At 42.0% G+C, this 23,386-nt stretch overlaps 1 protein-coding gene across 1 annotated transcript in view; it reads left to right on the top strand.

Annotated features, from left to right (window-relative positions):
* The window catches only part of dntt (deoxynucleotidyltransferase, terminal), a gene marked incomplete at its 5' end in the record, with an annotated part of 200,917 nt that overhangs the window by 123,158 nt on the left and 54,373 nt on the right, over positions 1 to 23,386 (top strand). Inside the window, 2 exons of the mRNA XM_079686891.1 lie at positions 2,870 to 3,118; positions 3,498 to 3,581. Coding sequence (XP_079543017.1) covers positions 2,870 to 3,118; positions 3,498 to 3,581 — 333 coding nt within the window. The remainder of the gene's footprint in view (positions 1 to 2,869; positions 3,119 to 3,497; positions 3,582 to 23,386) is intronic.

Below are 23,386 nucleotides of genomic sequence, written 5' to 3'. Positions count from 1 at the left end.
AACTTAATATTATTGCTTTCAACTAACCTACTACAGTTATGCCAAATCTGTTGACATAATACATTTAATTCAAGTCAACGTTTCAGTTTGTCAGTGTAGGACTTTATCCGAGAACAGGTCAATAATGAACAAGTAATTATGGCCAAACACACTCAAACAATAAGAAATCTAATGAGTTGCTCTACAATACTTTGAAGATGCAAAACATGTACAGTAATATTTAACAATGTCATTTTTATTGGGATTTGCATACCTTGCATTAAAATTCTCACCAAAGGGAGATTTATAAAGACTTGATACAACATTTAAAAATTGAAAATGTAATTGGGGTGCTTAAGTTGGAGGGCTGGATATTTTACGGGTCCTAATACAGATCACAGAAAAGTGCAGGAGTAATGAAAAGACAGCATTCAGTCGTCCGGATTGATCTTATTTAAGTTCAGAATCAAAACACATACTTTAACAAAACATCACATTTATCAGAGTAGCAAGTTCTACAGTATGCAGTGCAATACTGTGACAAAATCCTACAATAATTGTATTTTACATAAAGTATCTCAGTCTCATTTCTGTTTTCTACTTTAGGTGTTGTCTGTCCACCTGTGTGTTTTCTCCCTGTTGCCCTCGTGCCTTTACCTGCCTTCAGCTGTTTCTTGTTAATGTAACTAATTAGTTCTGTCACTATATATGGCTGTCCGTCTACGTTTTCTTAGTCAGTTCGTCATCTTTGTTCACTTATATGGTCCTGCCTGTGTTCTTGATCCTGTTCCTCATGCTCTCCCTGGTATGTACCTGTTCAGCTTTTCTTTGTTTTCTTTTCACCTTGCTTGGTCCACCTGTATTTGTGTTAAACTTATTTTTAATCATTTTTTGTTTTCTAAAAGCTCACTTTTTATTACAAATTCCTGCTATCCTCCTTTTACTGCTTTTGGGTTTGACTTCCTGCCAAATTCCTGAGGAAAAAATAAATTATCTTTCAAATTTAATTTTAAAAGTGAATTGAAGATGGCATTAGAATTTAGAAAATCAACAACATTTAAATGATTTCTAGTGGGTAGCCTACATAAATGTATGAAGCATTGTAGCGATATTTCAGACTTTAGCAATTCCTGACACCATGCCCAAAACAGTCAGTTATATTTATTTAACTGACTGATTCTGAAAAATTCCTTACTCGCCATTATAAAATAAAAAGTCACTCAAATGTATCCCACATCAAACCATCCACTAGTCCACTTAACACCCTGCACAGAACATTCCTCAACTCAGTATTTTAAGATTACAAATATTCCCCTCTTGGATAAAAAACAAGACTTGACTCTTTATTCTGAAAGGATTGCATTCTGAAACGATTTGCGTTAAACAGTCTCATGAAGTATCCACAAACGGGGAGGGGCTCACGAGGCCACACAATGACCCCAAGGTTTTTAGAGGCTTCAAATAAGTGATTGGTTTCTCTGTGTCTGAACTGTCCTAACTCCTGTCAAATAACAGAATAAGTGGCTTTGGTGTGTTTAATGACTCAATTCTCGGTCAGACTGTGGGAGCAACAGTCATCCTCGTCTGCCACACTGGCAATCATTTCCACACTGACAATCCAGGCAATTCTTCCAGTAAAAAGTTTTGCTGAAATATATTAAATCAATTTTTAGCAGCGTTAAAGACTGAATGTGCTAAAACTTTCTGCAGCTTATCTCTGACAATAGAGCAGTTGTTATAATTGCTTAGAAAAAAGTGACTGTGATGGGCCTTAACAAATACTGTAACTTCAAGCCATACATTTAAACATTTTGCTTTTTGATCCAAGTTTAAACCTCAAGCGTTAATTCAATAAATGAGTCTTTGTAAAACACAAATTAAAACATTAAATGGTCAGTCAGTTAAAGAGATCATTCATTTAATTAGCAACAATTGAATGCTTAAAAGGCCTCCATCTTCACTTTGGTGCCAATTGTGTAGGTGATGAATGGAGAATAAGTCAAGTTGTTTTAATCTGATCAACACCTTGCTTGATGATATTATTACTCTAATAATGTGCAACTTCTGATCCTCAGATACAGTAGGGCTCTTTTTTTCTGGTCTTAAGTTTTGACTAAAGTTAAATGTGACTGGGTTTTTGATGTCACTAAAAAACACTTCACCTCATAGCCATGCGTTTGATAACTCGACAGAAAACCATAACCTTGTGCCTCTCCCTCGCCACAGATACATTTCGTGAACAGTTAACTGGGGTCGAGCAACTCCTCTTCACAGCCCTTAGGTGAAGATCGGCCGGCTCAGTCTTCGGTGTTAATGTTCAGGTCAATAAGTTGTGCATATTGTTCGTGGTGGAAGATGCCGGTGCTTTCCTTGTGGAAGAGCTATCCCGGTCCCAAAGTCCACCAATATATCCCAACGAGGTGCTTTTAATGACGACTAATGAGTCAGCCAACACCTCCAAAGTGTGATGATGTTTCTGATCCTGCTTCCTACCACCTACCCCTGTCCAACAAGCATTCATAAAATAAAGTGACACAGACACGTCATAACAGTAATAGTGTGTCAGGAGCTGACAAGCTATTAAACCACATGAACAAATAAAAGACGCTAACGACAATTCACACCATTCTGATATGTTGACTGGTTGCTGTTGCAAAACTGCTATTCTTAGTCAAACACGTGCATTATGGCTGCTATTTGATGTTTTTGTCTTGCGGAGGCAATAGACTTGAGCTCTGCACCAGGCAAGACTAGATGAAGAAATGTGCGATCAGTTGGAAAAAGTACATTTCTTATACTATTTATGTTGAAATCAGTTTTTAACCAAACAATAATGGTAGAAAGGTATTTCTTACATACATTAAAGCATATTATATTTTCTCTTCTCCAGGGCATTCTTCTGTACTGTAATTACCAGGCCTCCACCTTTGATATGAGGAAGCTTCCCAACCACCATTTTGAGGCCATGGACAACTTCGCAAAGTGCTTCCTGATCCTGCGGCTGGAGAGCAGTCAGGTGGAGGGGGGTCTCCACTGTGCTGAGGGGGACATCAGGGGCTGGAGGGCGGTGCGCGTGGACCTGGTGTCGCCGCCTGTGGATCGATACGCCTTCGCTCTCCTGGGATGGACTGGATCCAGAGTAAGAAGGATTGTAGGAACTGAATGACAGTGAGCAGTGGCTGCGGGTGGAATCCTTGGAAAAGTTTAGAAGTCACTGTCTTTCATGATCAATCATTGTCTTGTATGTGCCACCATCATGTGATAAAATGTTGCTCAGTCAAGAACAACGTCAAGGTCAAAGTCCAGGAAGTCTTTCATCTTTGGCACTCTGTCCAAATACACCTTCAAATAAATGTGAAAGATATAATAAGTAATTTGCAAGTTTGCAATATTATTTGAATTGGCTGATATGAAATTACTTACTTTTACAGGTTTAAATGTAGGAATATAGATGCCATAACAACCCAAAACAGACGTTTGATTTATTTGATTTATGTTTTTTTCTTTTTCTTCCACAGCAGTTTGAGAGAGATCTGAGAAGGTTTGCACAAGTGGAGCGAGGGATGATTCTGGACAACCACGCCCTGTACGACAAAAAAAAGGTATGTAATGCATCAACTTATAGCTTGCAAAAATGCAGATAACATGTATCTGACATTTAGCAGAGAGGTTTAAACAAGAAACTAATCAATACATAATTACTGTAACTAATAATAACTCATTTGTGTAGCGAGAAAGCTTCACATTTTCTCAGAACCTGGCATTTTTGCAATTTAGAGCTAAATGTAGCAGTTGAGTATCCACTGTAGGCTTGAAAGCATGTTTTGTTGCAATATAAAGTTAATTTGACAGAGACGGGGTCAGAACATGTAGTGAAATCACTTCTGCAGCACTTGCAAAGGATGCATTTGTTAATTCATTATTGTTAATTGGTAGTGGATTTCGAGTTGAGGAATCACTTACAAGGTGTTTATTAGCTACCATGGCTGATGACCTGTGTGAACATGAGAAATACCAAATTAATTCGAAGGGTGTGAGATTTCTGGGTAAGGGACTGCAGTTTATTGACACTTCTTTTTGGGTGTCAGACGTTTTCCTCTCTGTGTGCATTCATTATAATTAAGGCAAACCAGAGGCTTTTGAAACCCTATTTTCAAAATTAAAGTGTTGATTTAACAAAAACCATGTAAAAGCGAAAAGCCAAATGATCCAGTATGAATAGTATTTTGCTCTCTCGGACACATTGTGCCGTTGCGATTACAGAGTAGAGCTGCTTCTGTGATTCAATTTACAACAACGAGCAAAGCTGCGTTGATCTTACCAAAGCGTCTCTGCACTTGTTGCTAGTCTTTATTAAGCTGCATATAACAGTTTTAAGAGGAAGGACTCCTTCTAAAACAACCTTCTAAAATAGATATCCTCACTCTCCATGCATTACTATGACAGTGATACTTGTTTCACAGATAGATATATTATTCTTAAACGTTAAGTTTTTGTCCTACAACTTGTGAGCTAACAGAGTACAGCACAACACTAGCACTGCTATGCTAGGCTAGCAACTGAAGGTATTTTGCTTATTTTTTATGATTGTAAATATAGGTCTACTTTGCTTTCCACGAAATATGTTGCTGCTTAATTTGATTTCATGGTGCACTTATAGACTATCTTTACTGATTGGCTTTAGCTTCAATATCCTTGTTTTCATAACGAGTCAGTTTCACATCTTTCAAACACATACAGTATCTTAGACCCTTATGTCTGCTTCCTTCTAACAAATGTATGGTATTAATCAGGGAGTGCAGTTTGGGTAACACAGGCACCATGGTAGTTTTGTTAGCTTGTCAGATTAGTAGCGGCTAACAACAAAGGGGCGGGCCTAAGTATCAAGGAGTGGTGCAGTGACAACTCCTAAAACCCGGAAGTGAGTTAGCATTTTACCACTAACGGTTCCCTCGTCTCAGAGCCAATCGGATTTCTCCACAGGATTTTGGAAAATAGCTGGAAATAAGGTCTGTGGTTGACACAAATTTAACACTAGAACTGCCAACGGGTACATTTTGCCAACGGGTACATTTTAGCTGTTTTTTTATTGTACGTAACTTTTTTTCCATAACATATTAAAGTCTCCAAGTCCGTGACTTTTCCTGAAAGTGTGTTTATATAGCACCCTCTGTTGTTAAAAATTGTCAATAGGAAGTCAGATTGAAAAAATCGCCAAATAAATTGCCATTTATACCCATATCCGCCAGCGGGTAATATTTACCTCATAGAAAATACAGCGTAAACATGACGTGTTGCTATAGCAACGCCTTTTGTCTACTGCGGTTCCTTATAGATAGAGAGATAGATAGAGAGAGATAGATAGATATATTGATAGATAGAGAAAGAGAGAGATAGATATATACCGTAGTTATAGAAAGTGTAACATCTTGGAGAATACAAGATCTTGGATGACTGAGCTCACGTTGAGGACGTAATGCATGTGTGCAGGTTACGTGCCAGTTGAATAAAGATGGACACTCGGAATGAGAGAAGTAGTCCGCGTCGTCTGTTTATGTAGACAATTATATGTCCATAGAACAGAACATTACAGATGGATCGATAGATAGTTATAGATAGATAGACAGAGATTGAGAGATTTGTACCTAAACAAAACACAAGTCTAACACCAATCGTTTAAATCAGCACTTGTAGCCATATTTTATACTTCATGCTATCTGCACAAACTATGTCATATGAAAAGCCGAGAGTCCACAGATTATATTGGTATAAATGTCATCCCTGTGCGATCAAAACTCACTGTTCTGTATAATAAATAAAATAACATTGTACCTTGCAAATCAATAGCGGGTACATTTTACCCGTTGGCGGTTTTAGGTATACAGCGACCTCTGGCGGTTCTAGTGTTAAGAGACGGATCACGTTTTGTTCTACGACATTAAATACATCAGCAATGACCCCACTGGTGATTTTTGAAGAGTTTACGTTTCTAAAAAACGATGGTTATTAACAATTGGCTGAATAGGACTACAGAAGTGGAACTTGAAAACCAGTGAAACTTGAAAACCACAAGCTCCTCTTTAATTGATCTTAAAAAGGAGAGGAGTAAATGCAAAGGCCATTCAGGTTTTTTCTACGAGTTTATACTGGGATTTGATACATCTCCCCTCTTGTGTGCTCTTATGAATCTGCATAGAGAATTACTGCCAAAGCTTTGGTACTCAAAGGCTTTTGGCAAGATGTGGGTGTTACATTTCTACAGCATGAGAAACCTGGACAAATGATCTTAAATGATTCCATGCAATATATGTTTCTACTCCGTGCAAGCAGAGAGTTGATACTGGAGCGAAAACAACATTTTTAATTATAGCACAGTGCTTAGTGGGGGGTGTGCAGAGTTTGGAAGGCTGGATGCTCCATCTCACACGTACATTTACAAATAAATGCAATGTACTGTACATCAGAACAAGCTGAGGGAACACAGGCCATCTTAATGTTTCTGTATTCAAAAGCTCGTCCTTATTACAGTAAAGGTAATTGCATTGGGGAGTTTAAAGTTCATTTATACATTTTCCAATTAAATGAACTGCATCTTAGTATACACAGTGATATAAAAAACACAGCAAAGCAGAGAGAATCTGTTTACACAATATCTCATGCAGTTAAATTAAGTCTTTGCTGGCCCGCAGTGCAAGGGCTAATTAGGTTTTGTTTAGGAACACATTGTCTTTGTGTGAATCCTGAACATACAGTAACTGGCCTGGGAAGGATAAAACAGTTGGTAGGTGTTTTCATCGTGGACTTAAGAGTCACATGCATTTCCAAACATTTGGTCTACCTATGTTGTAAATGTATTATCTTTTCAATTTACACACGGCATCTATTGCACGTCTGTCCGTCCTGGGAGAGGGATCCCTCCTCTGTTGCTCTCCCTGAGGTTTCTCCAGTGTTCTCCTTTAAACTGTGGGGTTTTCTCTGGAAGTTTTTCCTTGTACGATGTGAGGGTCCAAGGACAGAGGGTGTCGTATTGGGAGGCTGTGGCGCAGTGGACCAGTGCGTTGGTGTTCGGATCAGGGGAGCACAGGTTCAAACCCCACTGCTGTCAGCATGTTGTTGTGTCCCTGAGACACTTCACCCCAAATTGCTCCTGTGGGGATTGCCCACAGTATTGACTATGTAAGTTGCTTTGGATAAAAGCATCTAACAAGTAACATGTAATGTAATGTATTGTCATACTGATATTCTGTACAAACTGTGAAGTCCACTGAGACAAATGTAACATTTGTGATATTGGGCTATATAAATAAACATTGATTGACAGACATGCAGTGGCATTAATGCTACTGAGTTCAGTAGAAACTGGCATTTTTCAATATGAACAAATGGATCAATCTTGTCATATATTTTTAGCGGCATGGCTATCTTTAGCAACAAACAAAAAAGTAACATACTTTGTGTTGCTGGTATGGAAGGAATAAAGAGTGTGCTGAGCCACCATTTTAGTAGTTATATTACCTTCATAAGTGTAGGTGCAACAGAAGCTATCCTCTTCGTTTTTGTGCGGTAAAACTGGGCTTACTTTCCCCAGGAGATTGAACCCACTGTCAGAGAGTGAAAGTACTGTATAGCTTATAATGAACCAATCTTAACACCAAGGGTTTCATTATGCTACAGCCAAAACCTTAACTTCATAGGGATAAGTTAAAAGAAATCATTTACTGTTTTAAGATTTGATTTCATAATTATTAACCTATGTCAGACTTCTATTTGTGACATATTATATAATTTTAGTCATTTTCCATAGTTGTTAATTAGTGATTTGAGGCAGTTACCCATCTATGAAGTGAGCAATCAATCAGAGGTGTTGAATGTCATTTATTATAATTAGAATGTAGCTAATTAATTTAGCAAAGTTAAGACCAGGAACAGCCATAGAGGCGAGTTTGTTGAAAAATGTTGATCAATCAAACCGTTATAGGTTTTTATTCCTGATTTGGTATGTCAATAGACAAAATTCCACTGAGCCAATTTGTCATGGGGTTTAGTGACAAGACATTTTTGCCAACAATTATGTTTATAATTTTATCAAGGATGCCCCTTATTTTGCAAATATTCTTAATACTACTCCTTTTGCTACTATTCAGTTTTCTATGAAATGTTATTGGGTTTTTTCGAAGTTTTTTTTACACATTTTAAAGGCATCATCTTGCAATTTGTTTTTACTCTACAGATTAAATAATAATTCAATTAAATTCAAGTTTATTTATATAGCCCAAAATCAAAAATCCTATTTGTCTCAGAGGGCTTCACAAGTCAATAAACACAATTGGCAATGTAAAACAATATAAAAACAACAAACGTATCTTACAAGATCAATTTGAAGATACCAATTTAAAAAGGAACATAACACAATGACACAAATAGAGTACAATAAATGAATTCCATAAAACGAAGGGTCCATGAGGATGTATAAAAGGGGGTTTAAAACCAGTAAGGAAAGTCTTTAACCTGCTCTTAAATGTGTGGACACTGTCTGCCTCCCTAATCGTCACTGGAAGTTGATTCCAGAGGAACGGGGCTTGGTAGCCGAAAGCTCTAGCACCTGATAATATATAATATAATAATAATACATTTTCAATTTTTAGCAGTTCAAATAATTATTTTCGAAAAAGTGAAAATCAGTTCTTGACATGTTTGTCATTATAGCCATTTGTACATCTTACATCAGCTGGAATTGCACAGCTTTCTTTTATCAGCAGAACTCTGATTTACAGCTATGAGACAGTGAGCTATACTCCTCGAAGCACGAAGTGTAAACTTTAAAAAGATTGACACGACTCCTCAGCTGAAGGACTCAATTATTCAGCTCGAAAAAGTTTATAGCACTGACAAGATGACAACAGAACTTTCATGGAAGCATCAATCTTTGTGACAGGCACATCCATACCTCGTGTTTACCCTCGCAACTATTCATTGCATAATGTAAGACGGGCCGGCTCATTTCCGATGCATAGGGCAGAGCTGCAAAGCGTTTGAGCAGAGAAAGAGGGGTGTATCAGTGGGGGGATGGACAGGGGAGACACCCTGTCACCGAGGTGGTCCCGTCAGCCGTTTCCCAGGGGACAGAGGTCAGAGTCTCTGGATCACGGAGTGGCAGCTTCCTGACAGATATTATACATAAGCAGCCAACTCAGATGGTGTTTATTTAAATGCAGGGTAGAGCCAGGCATGCTGACAGTGCAGTCATCCGTGCACTGAGTGGACAGTTGGAAATCAACACACTCATTCCTACATAAACCTTGCATGTGTTTGTTGGAGTTTGATGAGGTGGTAAGAGATGTTAAGTACTTAGAAAAAGTCATTTTCCAAAATGTGTGTGTATGCTGGTTTTTTAAATACAAGGTAACCAGCGAAAGAAGAAGAGTTGTGTGTACTTTGTTTTAAAGCATTCATATAATATGTCTGCAATGGCTCATAAATAAATACAATCAATGAATTTCATTTCACCATCCATCCATCCATCCATCTTCTCCCGCTTATCCGTGGTCGGGTCGCGGAGGTAGCAGTTCCAGCAGAGAGCCCCAAACTTTCTTTTCCCTGGCCACATCAACCAGCTCTGACTGGGGGATCCCAAGGCGCTCCCAGGCCAGAGAAGAGATATAATCCCTCCATCTGGTTCTAGGTCTACCCCTTGGTCTCTTCCCAGCTGGACGTGCCTGGAACACCTCCCTAGGGAGGCGCCCAGGTGGCATCCTAACTAGGTGCCCGAACCACCTCAACTGGCTCCTTTCGACGCGAAGGAGGAGCGGTTCAACTCCGAGTCCCTCCCGGATGACCGAACTTCTCACCTTATCCCTAAGGGAGACACCAGCCACCCTGCGGAGAAAACCCATCTCGGCCGCTTGTACCCGCGATCTCGTTCTTTCGGTCATGACCCATCCTTCATGACCATAGGTGAGGGTAGGAACGAAAATGGCCCGGTAGACAGAGAGCTTTGCCTTCTGGCTCAGCTCCCTTTTCGTCACAACGGTGCGGTAAAGAGACTGCAGTACCGCTCCCGCTGCTCCGATTCTCCGACCCATCTCACGCTCCATTGTTCCCTCACTCGAGAACAAGACCCCGAGATACTTGAACTCCTTCACTTGGGGTAAGGACTCATTCCCTACTTGGAGTGGACAGTCCATCGGTTTCCTGCTGAGAACCATGGCCTCAGATTTGGAGGTGCTGATCCTCATCCCAGCCGCTTCACACTCGGTTGCGAACCGATCCAGTGAGTGCTGAAGGTCGCAGACCGATGAAGCCATCAGAACCACATCATCTGCAAAAAGCAGTGGTGCAATCCTTAGTCCACCGAACTGCAGACCCCCTCCCCCACGACTACGCCTCGAAATCCGATCCATGTATATTACAAACAGGATTGGTGACAAAGCGCAGCCCTGGCGGAGGCCAACCCTCACCTGAAATGGGTCCGACTTACTGCCGAGGACACGGACACAGCTCTCGCTTTGGGAGTACAGAGATTGGATGGCCCTGAGTAGAGACCCCCTCACCCCATACTCCCGCAGTACCTCCCACAGTGACTCCCTGGGAACCCGGTCATACGCCTTCTCCAAGTCTACAAAACACATGTAGACTGGATAAGCATACTCCCAGGCCCCCTCCAGGATCCTTGCGAGAGTAAAAAGCTGATCCGTCGTTCCACGACCAGGACGGAATCCGCATTGTTCCTCCTCAATCTGAGGTTCGACAATCGGCCTGACCCTCCTTTCGAGTACCTTAGAGTAAACTTTCCCGGGGAGGCTGAGTAGTGTGATGCCTCGGTAATTGGCACACACCCTCTGATCCCCCTTTTTGAAAAGGGGAACCACCACTCCGGTCTGCCACTCCTTCGGTACTGTTTCCGACTTCCACGCAACGTTGATGAGACGTGTCAACCATGACAGTCCCTCAACACCCAGAGCCTTCAGCATTTCTGGGCGGATCTCATCCACCCCCGGGGCTTTGCCACTGTGAAGTTGTTTGACGACCTCAGTGACCTCCCCCCGGGAGATTGGTGTCGATCCCCCTTCATACTCCAGCTCTGCCTCTAACATAGAGGGCGGAGTTGTCGGGTTCAGGAGTTCCTCAAAGTGCTCCTTCCAACGCCCTAACACTCCATCAGTTGAGGTCAACAACGTCCCATCCTTACTGTACACAGCTTGGATGGTTCCCTGCTTCCCCCTCCTGAGGTGTCGGACAGTTTTCCAGAACAACTTTGGTGCCGCCCGAAAGTCTTTTTCCATGTCTTCTCCGAACTTCTCCCACACCCGCTGCTTTGCCTCGGCCACGGCTGAGGCTGCTGCCCTTCGGGCCTGTCGGTACCTTGCAACTGCCTCGGGAGTCCCCCGAGATAACAAATCCCTGAAGGCCTCCTTCTTCAGTCGGACGGCTTCCCTGACCACCGGTGTCCACCAGGAGGTTCGAGGGTTACCGCCCCTTGAGGCACCTAGGACCTTGAGACCACAGCTCCCCGCCGCGGCTTCGGCAATAGAGGCTTTGAACACCGACCACTCTGGTTCAATGTCCCCAACCTCCACAGGAATGCCCGAAAAGCTCCGCCGGAGGTGTGAGTTGAAGGCCTCCTGAACTTGGGCCTCCTCCAGACGTTCCCAGTTCACCCGAACTACACGTTTGGGCTTACCAGGTCTATCCAGAGGCTTCCCCCGCCACTCGACCCAACTCACCACCAGATGGTGATCAGTTGACAACTCCGCCCCTCTCTTTACCCGAGTGTCCAAAACATACGGCCTCAGGTCCGATGATACGATAACCAAATCGATCATGGACCTTCTGCCTAGGGTGCTCTGGTACCACGTACACTTATGAGCATCCTTATGTTCGAACATGGTGTTTGTTATGGCCAATCCATGACTAGCACAGAAGTCCAGTAACAAACCACCACTCCGGTTCAGATCAGGGGGGCCGTTCCTCCCAATCACTCCCCTCCAAGTGTCTCCATCATTGCCCACATGTGCGTTGAAGTCTCCCAGCAAGATTAAAGAGTCCCCTTCAGGAGCCCCATACAGGACTCTTTCCAGGGTCTCCAAGAAGGCCGTATACTCTGAACTGCTGTTGGGTGCATAAGCACACACAACAGTCAGAGTTTTCCCCCCCATAACCCGCAGGCGTAGGGAGGCAACCCTCTCGTCCACTGGGGTAGACTCCAACAACGAAGCACCCAACCGGGGACTTGTGAGTATCCCCACACCCGCCCGGCGCCTCACACCTTGAGCAACTCCGGAGAAGAATAGAGTCCAACCCCTATCCAGAAGTAAGGTTCCAGAGCCGACGCTGTGCGTAGAGGTGAGCCCAACCAGATCCAACTGGTAACGCTCCACCTCCCGCACAAGCTCCGACTCCTTCCCCCCCAGAGAGGTGACGTTCCACGTCCCCAAAGCCAGCTTCTGTCGCCCGGGTCTGGTCCGTCGAGACCCTCTGCCTTCACTGCCACCCTTCTGGCAGCGCACCCGACCCCATCGCTGTTTCCCGTAGGTGGTGGGCCCGCGGGACGGAGAAGCGGAGGTGTTGCCCACGTCGCCTTTTCGGGCTGTGCCCGGCCGGGCTCCGTGGCAAGCCCGGCCACCAGACGCTCGCCGACGAGTCCTCCTTCTGGGCCTGGCTCCAGAAGGGGACCCCGGGCTTCCTCCGGGCCGGGTATCCTCACTTCGTGTGTCGTCTTTCATGAGGTCTTTTGAACCAATCTTAGTCTGGCCCCTTGCCTGAGACCAATTTGCCATGGGAGACCCTACCAGGAACACAAGGTTCCAGACAACACAGCCCCCAGGTTCATCAGGGCACACAAACCTCTCTACCACGGTAAGGTGCTGGTTCTTCAGAGAGGATTTCATTTCACTTTGATTTAATTTGACCAAAAACAAAATAGATTTCCCCCTTATCCTTCGTCACGGGACAGTGTTGGACCTAAATGCAATTCTTGAGTAACTTGTTTGAATCTGCTGTATCAAGTTTAAAAGCTGCAGAATGGAAAGTTGTTTAATCAAACAGAGAAGGCACAGATGTTAAATAAATGTTTAACTATGAATTTACATAAGTAGATTTTTGCCATCATGCCTTATACAGGTTGCCTCATCTTCTCATATTTCTTTGAGATAATCTTACAATGCGGAAGATGGCGCCAATTGATCCATTTCATATCGTAAAAGAGTCACAAAGCCTGCGCTTAAAGACAGTCGATCAAGACTTTGTGGAATCTGTTATATCTCTGATTAGCATTTCCAGTTTTGGTGAGCCAAGTCAAAGAAACCCTGACTCTGTTGAACTTCCTTTCTTGTACCTCTGTTGTATCACATTCAAAGTCATTGAGACGATAGTTAACGACCGCCGTCACTTTAAAAAAAAATGTTCCTCAGTCAGTCTCTCTTTCAGTGTCTCTCAAACCACTGTTGGTGATTGTTGGATCAGTGGAAATGCTAACAAAAGCCCATTTATTTGCCCGTTTTTACTTAAAAAGATTATCATCAAAAATAAAAATGAGTGTGTCATCAGTGGGTCATGTTTGGTCATGATGACTCTCTCTGCTTCGAAATCATTTTCTCCCCGGCATGAACAACAAAAAAAGCCGGATGTTAGTGGTTAAGGTTTTTAAAAGAGTAGAGTTGAAAAAGTAGATGCCATAAAGTGAGAAATGTGAGGAAATGTGAGCTCAACTGGAGATTTTACAGCGGATGACCGTTAGCCTGATGGATTTTTCAAAGTTTCAAACTATTTCCACACTTCCATCACCTATGCCAGTGTCAAGGTCAGCAGAGAGCTGATTCAGGAATCGCACCACAGTTTGACCTGTTTTTCATTCGTAATTACCGTAATGAAGATCAATGAACTCTTCCGTGTCTGTCTTGTCACTGACTGTTCCCTCTGTCCGCTCTCACTTGGAGCGGACAGAGCAAAAATATTCCCTCCTTTTTTGTCAGTGCTAGAACTAATTGGTCCAAAGTATGGCAGAGGACGGCACAGTAATGGTGCTTTTTCGTGTTCCTTATAATTGGCCAGTGGTTTTGGAAAGATTGCGCTGGTCATGTCGGGAAAACAGGAGAGTGATGAGGACTGATGTCTGATTAAAGAGGAGACACCAGCTCAGGACCAAAGGCGGTCATTTAGAGGACTTTAATCTTGTGGGCTTCAGAGAGTCTCTCAGCGGATACAAGCTGTCTTATTATAAAATGCTTAAAAAAAGATTACAGGGCTAATGCTTAAGCTAATGATCTACTCCCAATTAGTAACAGGCCCAAGGGGAATCCTCCAATCGCTGTGGGAGGGGGGGGCTGGACAACCATCACAAAGAGACGCATGGACTTAGGATTCATAGTATGAATCCCCAGTCCGTGTGGGTTAGGGTTAGTGGCGGTTCTAGACCAATTGTACTGGGGGGGCCAGGCTGGGGTCAGTTATTTCATGAGAGAGGCACAATAAAACCGGGTCAAAAAGACAAAAACAGTATAAATAAATTGTGTAAAATAAACATAAAATACAGTAATTGGTATTTGTTTTTGTAAAGGTATTTATTTGAGTACATTTAAGTTACAGTCCTTTGTTTCAGTCGTTTTTTTATTTAGAGTATTTATTTCAGTAACTTTAAGTGACAATTTAATTAAAAATCATAAACAGTATTTGCTTTTATATAAGGTAATGAACAGTTTAATCTCCACTGTACATCCGGGTCTCTAAATCAAATCGAGTTCTAAGCATTTCCTGTCATTTGTGTTGCTAGTACAGGTGGAAATGATGTAATTTGAACACGGGTGACGGCAGAAAAACAGCAGCAAAATGGCTGAAAGTGCAGGTTCCACAGAGGAAACATTATCCAAACCAATTACAGGGAAGGGCCCCACAACACAAGGCTTTATGGGTACCAGGAGATGGGTGTTGACAGCTGGAGTTCTTTTTGCTCATAAAGCCCGGCATAACAACATAACCTGTGCTGTGAATATGGGCTGAGGACCACAGTTCCTAGCCCCCTGAAAGAAAACAAAGCTATATTTAGATGCTAAGCTACGTTTCTTTGCCCTCCATCATGTTTACTGTTATGTTTTTCCATCCCCTGACAAATCCTCTGAACTGGCAGCATGACAAGTTACCCCAAGTCTTTTTAGAAGACAGTCTAAATACATGAGGATCTAAATCACAAACTAAAATCCACTTCCTCTTTCGTTGTAGCAAAAAGGAAGAGAAAATGTGTTGGAGGCAGAAATTAATATTGTTCAATCAATCAATCAATCAATCAATCAATCAATCAATCAATGTTTATTTATATAGCCCAATATCAGGAATGTTACATTTGTCTCAGTGGACTTCACAGTTTGTACAGAATATCAGTATGACAATACGACACCCTCTGTCCTTAGACCCTCACATCGTACAAGGAAAAACTTCCAGACAAAACCCACAGTTTAAAGGGAAACATGGGAGAAAGCTCAGGGAGAGCAACGGCAAACTTGTCAAATTGAGTGTTGTTTCTGGCAACCTGTCAGTTTACTCTCTTTAATTTCTGTTGCGGTCTCTACCAACTCCTAAGGAAAATGTCAACATTAAATGCCTTTCAATACATACCAGCACATAGTTCCTTGATCCTCCTTAGCAACAGTCTGTTCTCCTTAGCAGCGGTCTGTTAGTGAAAATTAACCGCCTCTGAAATGTCCAAATTGTTCATCAAAGTTCATTTTGAAATGAGACCACCCAGTAACCAATATTTGCCCCCCTGCTGAGATGGATATGACCCCCTCTGTCCGGTTTGAGTTGGGTCTCCCTGCTAGCATCAACTGACATCCAGGCCTCCTTTGAACACTCTGCTGACTTGTAATGCCACAGGCCCTTACCACCAACATCAGTATCTGCCCACCACAGTGGATATTTAACTGGGGGGGGGCCCGTGTGTGTGTCCTCTGCTGTAACTCTGAGGGTTTGTGATAATTAATATGTGTAGTGGGCTTGATGAATGAGGACAGGCGGAGGATTTCATCATGCCTAGACAGACTGACTCCCTCCCTGGGCAGGAGGGATCCATGACCCCCCTAACACCTCGGAACCCCCCCCCCCCCCCCCTCTACTGCATGCGGCAGGATCTACCCTTGAAATTCACTGTGGGTGTGTGTTATATTATAACTTATTACTCAGGTATTCCCAGGCTGCACTGTATACCTGTTAAATATGTGATCATGTTAATGCAATTCATTAAGTGCGTTCTGCCTTTTTGTGTGCATACCTTCGCTTGCGGTGTGCATAAAGAGTGTGATATACAGTGAGAGTGTGTGTATCAGTAGGTGTCTCTCTCAGAGGGCAATTACTCTATGTCATCTGTAGGAGTGTGATTAATGAGTTTCTGGTCAGAAGGCAGAGAGCGTAGATGTCCTGGCTCCTGAAGCACAGTTAATGATATGAGAGGGCCGCTCACATTCTCTCCGCTGACACTCCTCCGGCTCTACAGCACACTCTGATGTTGTGTTCAAGGGAGGGACTGGATGTTTTCCCCAATACAACGTTTTGGCAATCAATACAATAATAAGCTATTTGAATTAACACGTCTAGTTATTTACTAAAAGATTCCACCATGAAGCGTCCTCAGTTGAATACTTTAAAACGTTTCTACTTTTTTTTTCTGAATTCATATGTTATCATTATATACATGTATGCTATGTTATTATAATAATACATTATAACAGCCACATTTAAAAAAAACATTCAAACAAAACAACGGACAATTTGTTTGGAAATTCAGATAGTCAGAGTTATGATTAACTTGTTCAATATTTGTTCATTTGCATACCATTTCGGGAAACAATTTGTTTTGACTTATTAAAGTTGATGTTTTTTTTATAGAAGAAAACAAATTGTCTGAAAAAATACATCTTATAAAAGAAAAATAGCCCAGACTTTCAAAATGTAACCATGTTTTTGCATGTCTCACCTTTCAAAAATCACTAAGGTGATTATAAAAAATTAACGCAAAATTATGTTATCACATTACATATGCTGTTATCACATAAAAGCAGCTAAATTCAACGGGATGCTTTGGTCGTATCAATAATACTGCTACTTTTAATGTCTAAATACATATATATACAGGAGCTTTAACAATTTAAAATGCTTAAATTAACATCGTTCTGCAAATTGCTCTCCCACTTTCCCTGACTAACATACACTTGTTTAATTTAAAAGTGATAACCAATGGAGATAGTCCTAAAATGTTCTCCGCAGAAACTTCCTGGTACTCTTTTCCTCTTTCCGTCGGCAGAATTGAATACGGAGCTCACTGTCAAATTATGATATCTGAGATGTGGAGTGCTCACCGCTCTCTGGACCCCCGCCCTCCTCCCCCCTCTGAGCAGTGGATGAGTGGACAATAGCGGGGCAATTGCACTGGGCTTTGGGGAGCGGGCTGTGAGCGACCCCCGGCTGCTGCTCGGTGTTTGCGGTGAAGATGGGAGTCGCCTGGAAAGGAGCGAAGGGGAGGAGATGTTTAATTTAGCGGATGGTGGCACAGGGACCCTCAGGGCGCCACATCCTGTAAGACACACTCACCTGAGCGAACAGAGGAGTGGGCCCCTGTCCTCTAAACACCCTCGTGGCAGGCTGGGAAATTAGACTTTTTATGGAGCCATGGTGGGTTGTTCGCTTATCATCCAGGTTTTCAAACTTTTCATCTCGACCTTGGTGGCACGTCTGTTCTTATGAATTCCAATTAACACAGGTTGATGAATAGACCTGGTGGGTTGAAAGAGGAGCGATTGATACATTGTGATTTTCTTGTTTTCTTTTCAAGGACAGAAGTTGATCCAATTCTTCAGTGCTTAGACTTGATATAGTTGTATTTAACAATATAATAACTCTGTAAGCAGAACTTTATGGTAGCCTATACACAAAATCAAGAAAAGAGAAAATAGATCACACACACACACACACACACACACAGACACAGACACAGACACAGACACAGACACAGACACAGACACAGACACACACACACACACACACACACACACACACACAGGAAATCAAAGACCAGCAGTTATTTAACTCAGGCTGTTCCCTCAGTATAACATAAAGGCAGCGTTCGCCAAAAGAGAGTCCTTTGCCACTGGACAAAAAAACCCAATAACAACTGATTTGTCTCTATAGGAAAAGTAACAGTCAGCATTTATTCCCGGGACAAATGACTCTAATGGTGCATTTCCACTGCAGCGGGTAGCCCTGTTTGAGCGTCCTCAAGCGGCCAGGCAAGTTTTTGGTGGCCTTTCCATATAGCGTAGCACCGGCTAGCGGGTACTTTTTCCCTCTTTTTCCGGCCCCATAAAATCGTGGTTCTATCAGGCCAGGGCCAGGGCTGAACTAGTGACGTCAACACTCTCGACTGCTGATTGGTCAGAGAGAATCGTCACAAGATTGCGCGCGAGATCATCCCTAGCGTCGCATATATATCTAGAAGCAAGCTTGCAGCATTTTTATACACAGCATTTTTGTAAACGGAGGAGCTACAAAAATGGCAACGTCAAAGAAAAGCACACCGTGGTCGACCGAGGAGGTGACGACGTTCCTACATCTCATTGGGGATGATAAAATCCGTGAATATCGCCAAGTAAAGGACAACAACAACACCAGTCCAGATTTACGGCCATAGACCGGCCAACGTTGGGAGGGAGGGAGGCCTGGATTCTGCAATGGATTTACTGGAGTCCCTGCAAGGTATGCTCACTTCTAACAAAGAAGTCTATTTTATCCTTACATTAATGTTCGACAACCCATGCTTTTATGGAGCCCCGAAGAGCTACATAGCTAGCTAAGGCAGGTAGCCTAGGCAGATAGCCTTAGCTAGAACTATTGTTTGCTAACACCATATGTGCCATTGTTTACGTTCAGTTTTTATTTTCTATAGTTGTTGTTGCTATTTAGTATTGTGCTGCAGTAGTTTGTGGAATTAACAAGTAATGTTGCTGTTCTATATGATTACATTGGGACTAGTGAGGAGGAACATTCCCGAACAACGGGTGATGGCAGTGTTCCGTCCACAACATCGTTATCGAATCCAGAACGGACCCCAACTCGACCACAGACACCAACAGTAGAACAAACTCGACCACAGACCCCAACACCGAGCGCCAGCTCGACCCCACAGCATGTGGTTCTAGGTAAGAAATAGAAATGGCAAAACGATTGGAATTGTGTTTTTTTTTTTTTAAACCTTGGATCATCCATCGTCAGTAATTAAAATAAGCTATACCACTGTGTGGAAATGCTCTGTTACAAGTAAAGTCTTAGCTAGTAAGCAGCTAGTACAGTTGTGTGTGACATCCTATCATATACATATATTTATATTCATTATCAACAGGCTGGACATAATTTAATTCACTTTCACAATCATTGTAAACATCTAGGGCCAGAACTTTCTTTAGTTCATCCTTACTGCTGTTCTGTTTATACATGTTATTCTTCTACCCTTGTGTGACCTGTACCTGTCCTGTGTTTTTTCCTTATTGCTAATTATTATCTTATTGTCACCCAGGCAAGAGGAAACGAGGAGGAGAGGATCGGGCCCAGCAGGAACGGCACCATGAACAGCACATGGCCCAGCAGGAACGGCACTTGGACTGGGCCAAAGCGTCTGCTGAGCGGAGATGGGAGTTGGATGCGGCCTTGAGAAGGAAGGAGGCCGTCTTGAGAAGGGAGGAGGCCGCTCAAGCAGAGACCTTCAACCTAGCCTTCCTGCGCACTCTTGGCGAGGTGCTAGGGGGACGTTGCAGCCGACGTGGCCCGTCTCCTCCGTGATACTTCAAATAACCTTAATAGTTATTGTACATATTATATATTTTTTATCTAGTTAATTTTTAAATGCAACATTTGTACTTTCTTGTTTATTTATTTTCTTTAAAATGTTCATTTTATTTTAATTTTTACAATGCCATGTATATTTATGCTGGCTGCAATACAGTTTTAAATGTTTTATTTGTCTTGTTTAATGGCATGCCTTTTTGATACAAACATTTGTTTGTATTGTATACTGCCATCAATAAAGTACTTCTTTGACTTATCTTATCTCTTGTTGATAATGAATTGCACCCAACCGAAAAAAATCAGATTCACATAATCTTGATTTAGAGAAGATATAAACATACATGAATTTATAAAGCAATAACAAACACCATCAGTTAGGAAAAAGCCCATAAGATAAAAGTTAGTTTTAAGAGATTCAAAGCAAGAAATTGATTTATTGTGTTGGAGAAGCCTGTGACCTCAGATGTTCATCGTCATAACTACACTGTGGCTATGTATGACAACATAAAAAAACCTTGAACCTTTTGGGCTGTGTCTTTCAGACATAAACCATCACAACACATACAGAGAAGATGATTGCTTGCGCTGATCCACTAGGCAGGCACAAGCTCCCCTAACCCATTCAAGCAAGATTTTAACATTTCTAGAAGAAAGATTGAGGTTATATTTTAATATATTATTTTATGTTGTGGATACTTTAGCCTCCATTCATTTTTACAATTGTCCACACTATTTTACACTTGCATTTATGAATATAGTTTTGCTGTGTTTTACACTTTAGTATTTATGTTTATAGTTAGCTTTGATATTCGCTTAATTTATTAGAAAGATTTTCTTTTCATGATCTGATATTTCCTCAAATGTTCTTATTATGGGGCAGTACTTACTGGTGCTTGAAATTCAAATATTTACTAAATATTCAATTCAGATAACAACATTTTTGTTTAAAACATTTGACAAACACATGTATATGAAAAAAAAAAGATTGATTTATGTTCAATACAATGAATACAATACAATGCATATTTAGGTATTCAGGTAGCGCCTCAAACCCTCTCTGATGTCAGTGCCCTCCTCCTCTGCACCTTGAGCCACTACCCCAGGCTCTGCTGCTGGTGGTGCATTCCACCCATCATCATAGTCCTCTCCATGACTCTCGCAGAGGTTATGCAGAGCACGTCAGCACCATGGATTTCACAAGTTTCACATCACAGTCATTTCTGCATCTCGTCTTGCAGCCTACTTTGAAACATCACTTTCCTGCTTGCTGTGATCACTTTCCTTCTTGCTGTGATAACAAGCCACACACCAAGAAACAAGTAAACGATCGCTTCCACATCCTCCATTGTTGTGTGTGTTGTGTGAGTTGTGTCGCACTGAAAATGACGCCACTGCAGTTTTACCCAGCGTCGCTCCGCCCAAAAAGCCCGCCAAAAAGCCGATCGCCCCGCCTACACTGCGTTGCTACCCCAGGTCCTAAACTGTAATGGAAATGCGCCACGGCCTCGGACGGCCAGCGAGGCAGCCCGAGGCCTGAGCGAGGACGCTTAGGGACGCTTAAACGGGGGTACCCCGCTGCAGTGGAAATGTGCCATAAGTCCCTGAAATGTGCCGTTTTCAGCTTCCGCATAGTGGTGCAGGAATGAGTCCTGAAACCCAGAATTTATCTAGCATTTGACAACTTCTGGTTCCCTCTTCTCAAAGTTAATGGTTTTGTGACTAAATAAACAAATTAACAGCATTGCACCGACACCATACTGTAGCATAGCGGTGGTGATTCGCAGCCATGTGACAGTGACGTAGTTCCTTATACTGTAGTATTATTTTAGCTTATTACTTCTGTCTTCTGTATTTATGCTTAAAAAATCACGTGGTGATAATGTGTGGAGATTATCCTGCTGAACAAAACGTAAGTATCATTGATGTTTGTTTGTGAAAAAGTTTATTTTAAAATCAAATGGGGAAATCCTATTGCTAACTTTCATGTCAACCCACAAAAATATGTCATCACTCCACACTCTATTGAAGTCAAATACAACTGTCATCTATAAACCTACCAAACATACCGTTAAATTAGGCCTGCCGCGATAAGCAATTAACTGACTTATCGTATGATAAATAAAAATGAACTCGATAACTTTTCTTTGTTTACATAAGGGACCATCATTTTAGCCAGGTGCGCTGTGAGGGGCGGGGCTCACACGCAGCCAGGTTAGGACACTCCGTGTGCAAAAGTGTAGCAGTCAAATGAATAATATAGAGACAAGCAGGAGAAAACGTGTGACTTACTCAGGGGAATTTGAAGTTAAATGGAATTGGTTGCAAAACCTAACTCCACATCTCCCCTGCCCGTCAGATATCTTTCTAGGGTGCTCTTGACCATAACATTTTCCTTTATCATGAAGATATTATAAAACACCTGATGTTCATCTAACATGATTCTGCTTTTGGTTTAGATGGAGAAGTTCAGTAAACAGAACATGGAGCACGTTTGGAAGGCTACTTGTCTCATTTGGTCTATCTGCATGCAATGTTTCTCCAGATGATATATTAGCCCCTGGGCTTCTTACACAAATAGGGCCTAGTAAGAAATAACCGTACACAGCGATAATTATCTATCCACTGTAATAATTCATCTGAAATGCTGAGGCTTCCCATGGAGTGTTTGCTATCTACAGTGGCGGCCGGCCCATAGGGGCGCTAGGGGCGCCACCCCACCTCTTCCCACATACAAAAAAAAAAAAAAAAAAAATCTTATAAAAAAAAAAAAAATCTTTAAATATATATTTCAAAAAAAAAAATATTTTTTATTTTTAATGAACAAGGTAAATATCATACAATTGGTATCAGTAAAATGTATAATCTACAATAAAATATTGTTTAAAATTGTGTTACGATGTCTAAAGTTACTGATAAGTCACATGTTTCCTGCATGGCCTTGCCCTTGGCATTAGTTTATCATTACGGGGCGCTGCCCCCGAGCCAAACAGCAGCAACCAGGACGTTGCAAAAGTCTCAATAGTAAACTGTGCCGCCGAAACATAATTTCAGCCAATCAGCGCCGTCAAATATTTTGGTCACGAGGGTGCTCACTTTGGCGCCCACGTTGCTTACAGATGTAGCGATTCATTTCAGACAGTTTGAAACGCGAGGGCCGTGATTGGTACGTGATCTGCCCTCGCTCAAGGGAAAACCTCCAGCTTGACTTGAGACCGCCCCCGTGATAGATAAATATAATTATAATGAAGCCAGCTGCAATGGATCAATGATCCACCAGGGGGTGCACTGGAGTTCCACACTGGAGCTCATGTGAAATAAAGTGAGATACAGTATGCTGGATGTACAGCGGAACTTTGTTAAGATCCATATGTCACGGATATCATACTACTGTGCTAAATAAGAGACATGTAATCATTTACAAAACATCACCATGTTGTTATTTAACAAAATAATTTTGTTATTCGAAAAAAACGAACGGGAGAAAATGCAGCCCGGCTCTCGATTTTTAATCCTAATTTAATCATCATCTTCACCACGATCATTTATGTTTATGTTCGCCGAATTGACATGAAATCACTGACACATA

The sequence above is a fragment of the Notothenia rossii genome (genome assembly GCF_949606895.1).
Source record: "Notothenia rossii genome assembly, chromosome: 6".
Lineage (NCBI taxonomy): Eukaryota > Metazoa > Chordata > Actinopteri > Perciformes > Nototheniidae > Notothenia > Notothenia rossii.
The sequence above is the reverse complement of the archived record's forward strand: the minus strand, read 5'-3'. Positions and strand labels throughout refer to the sequence as shown.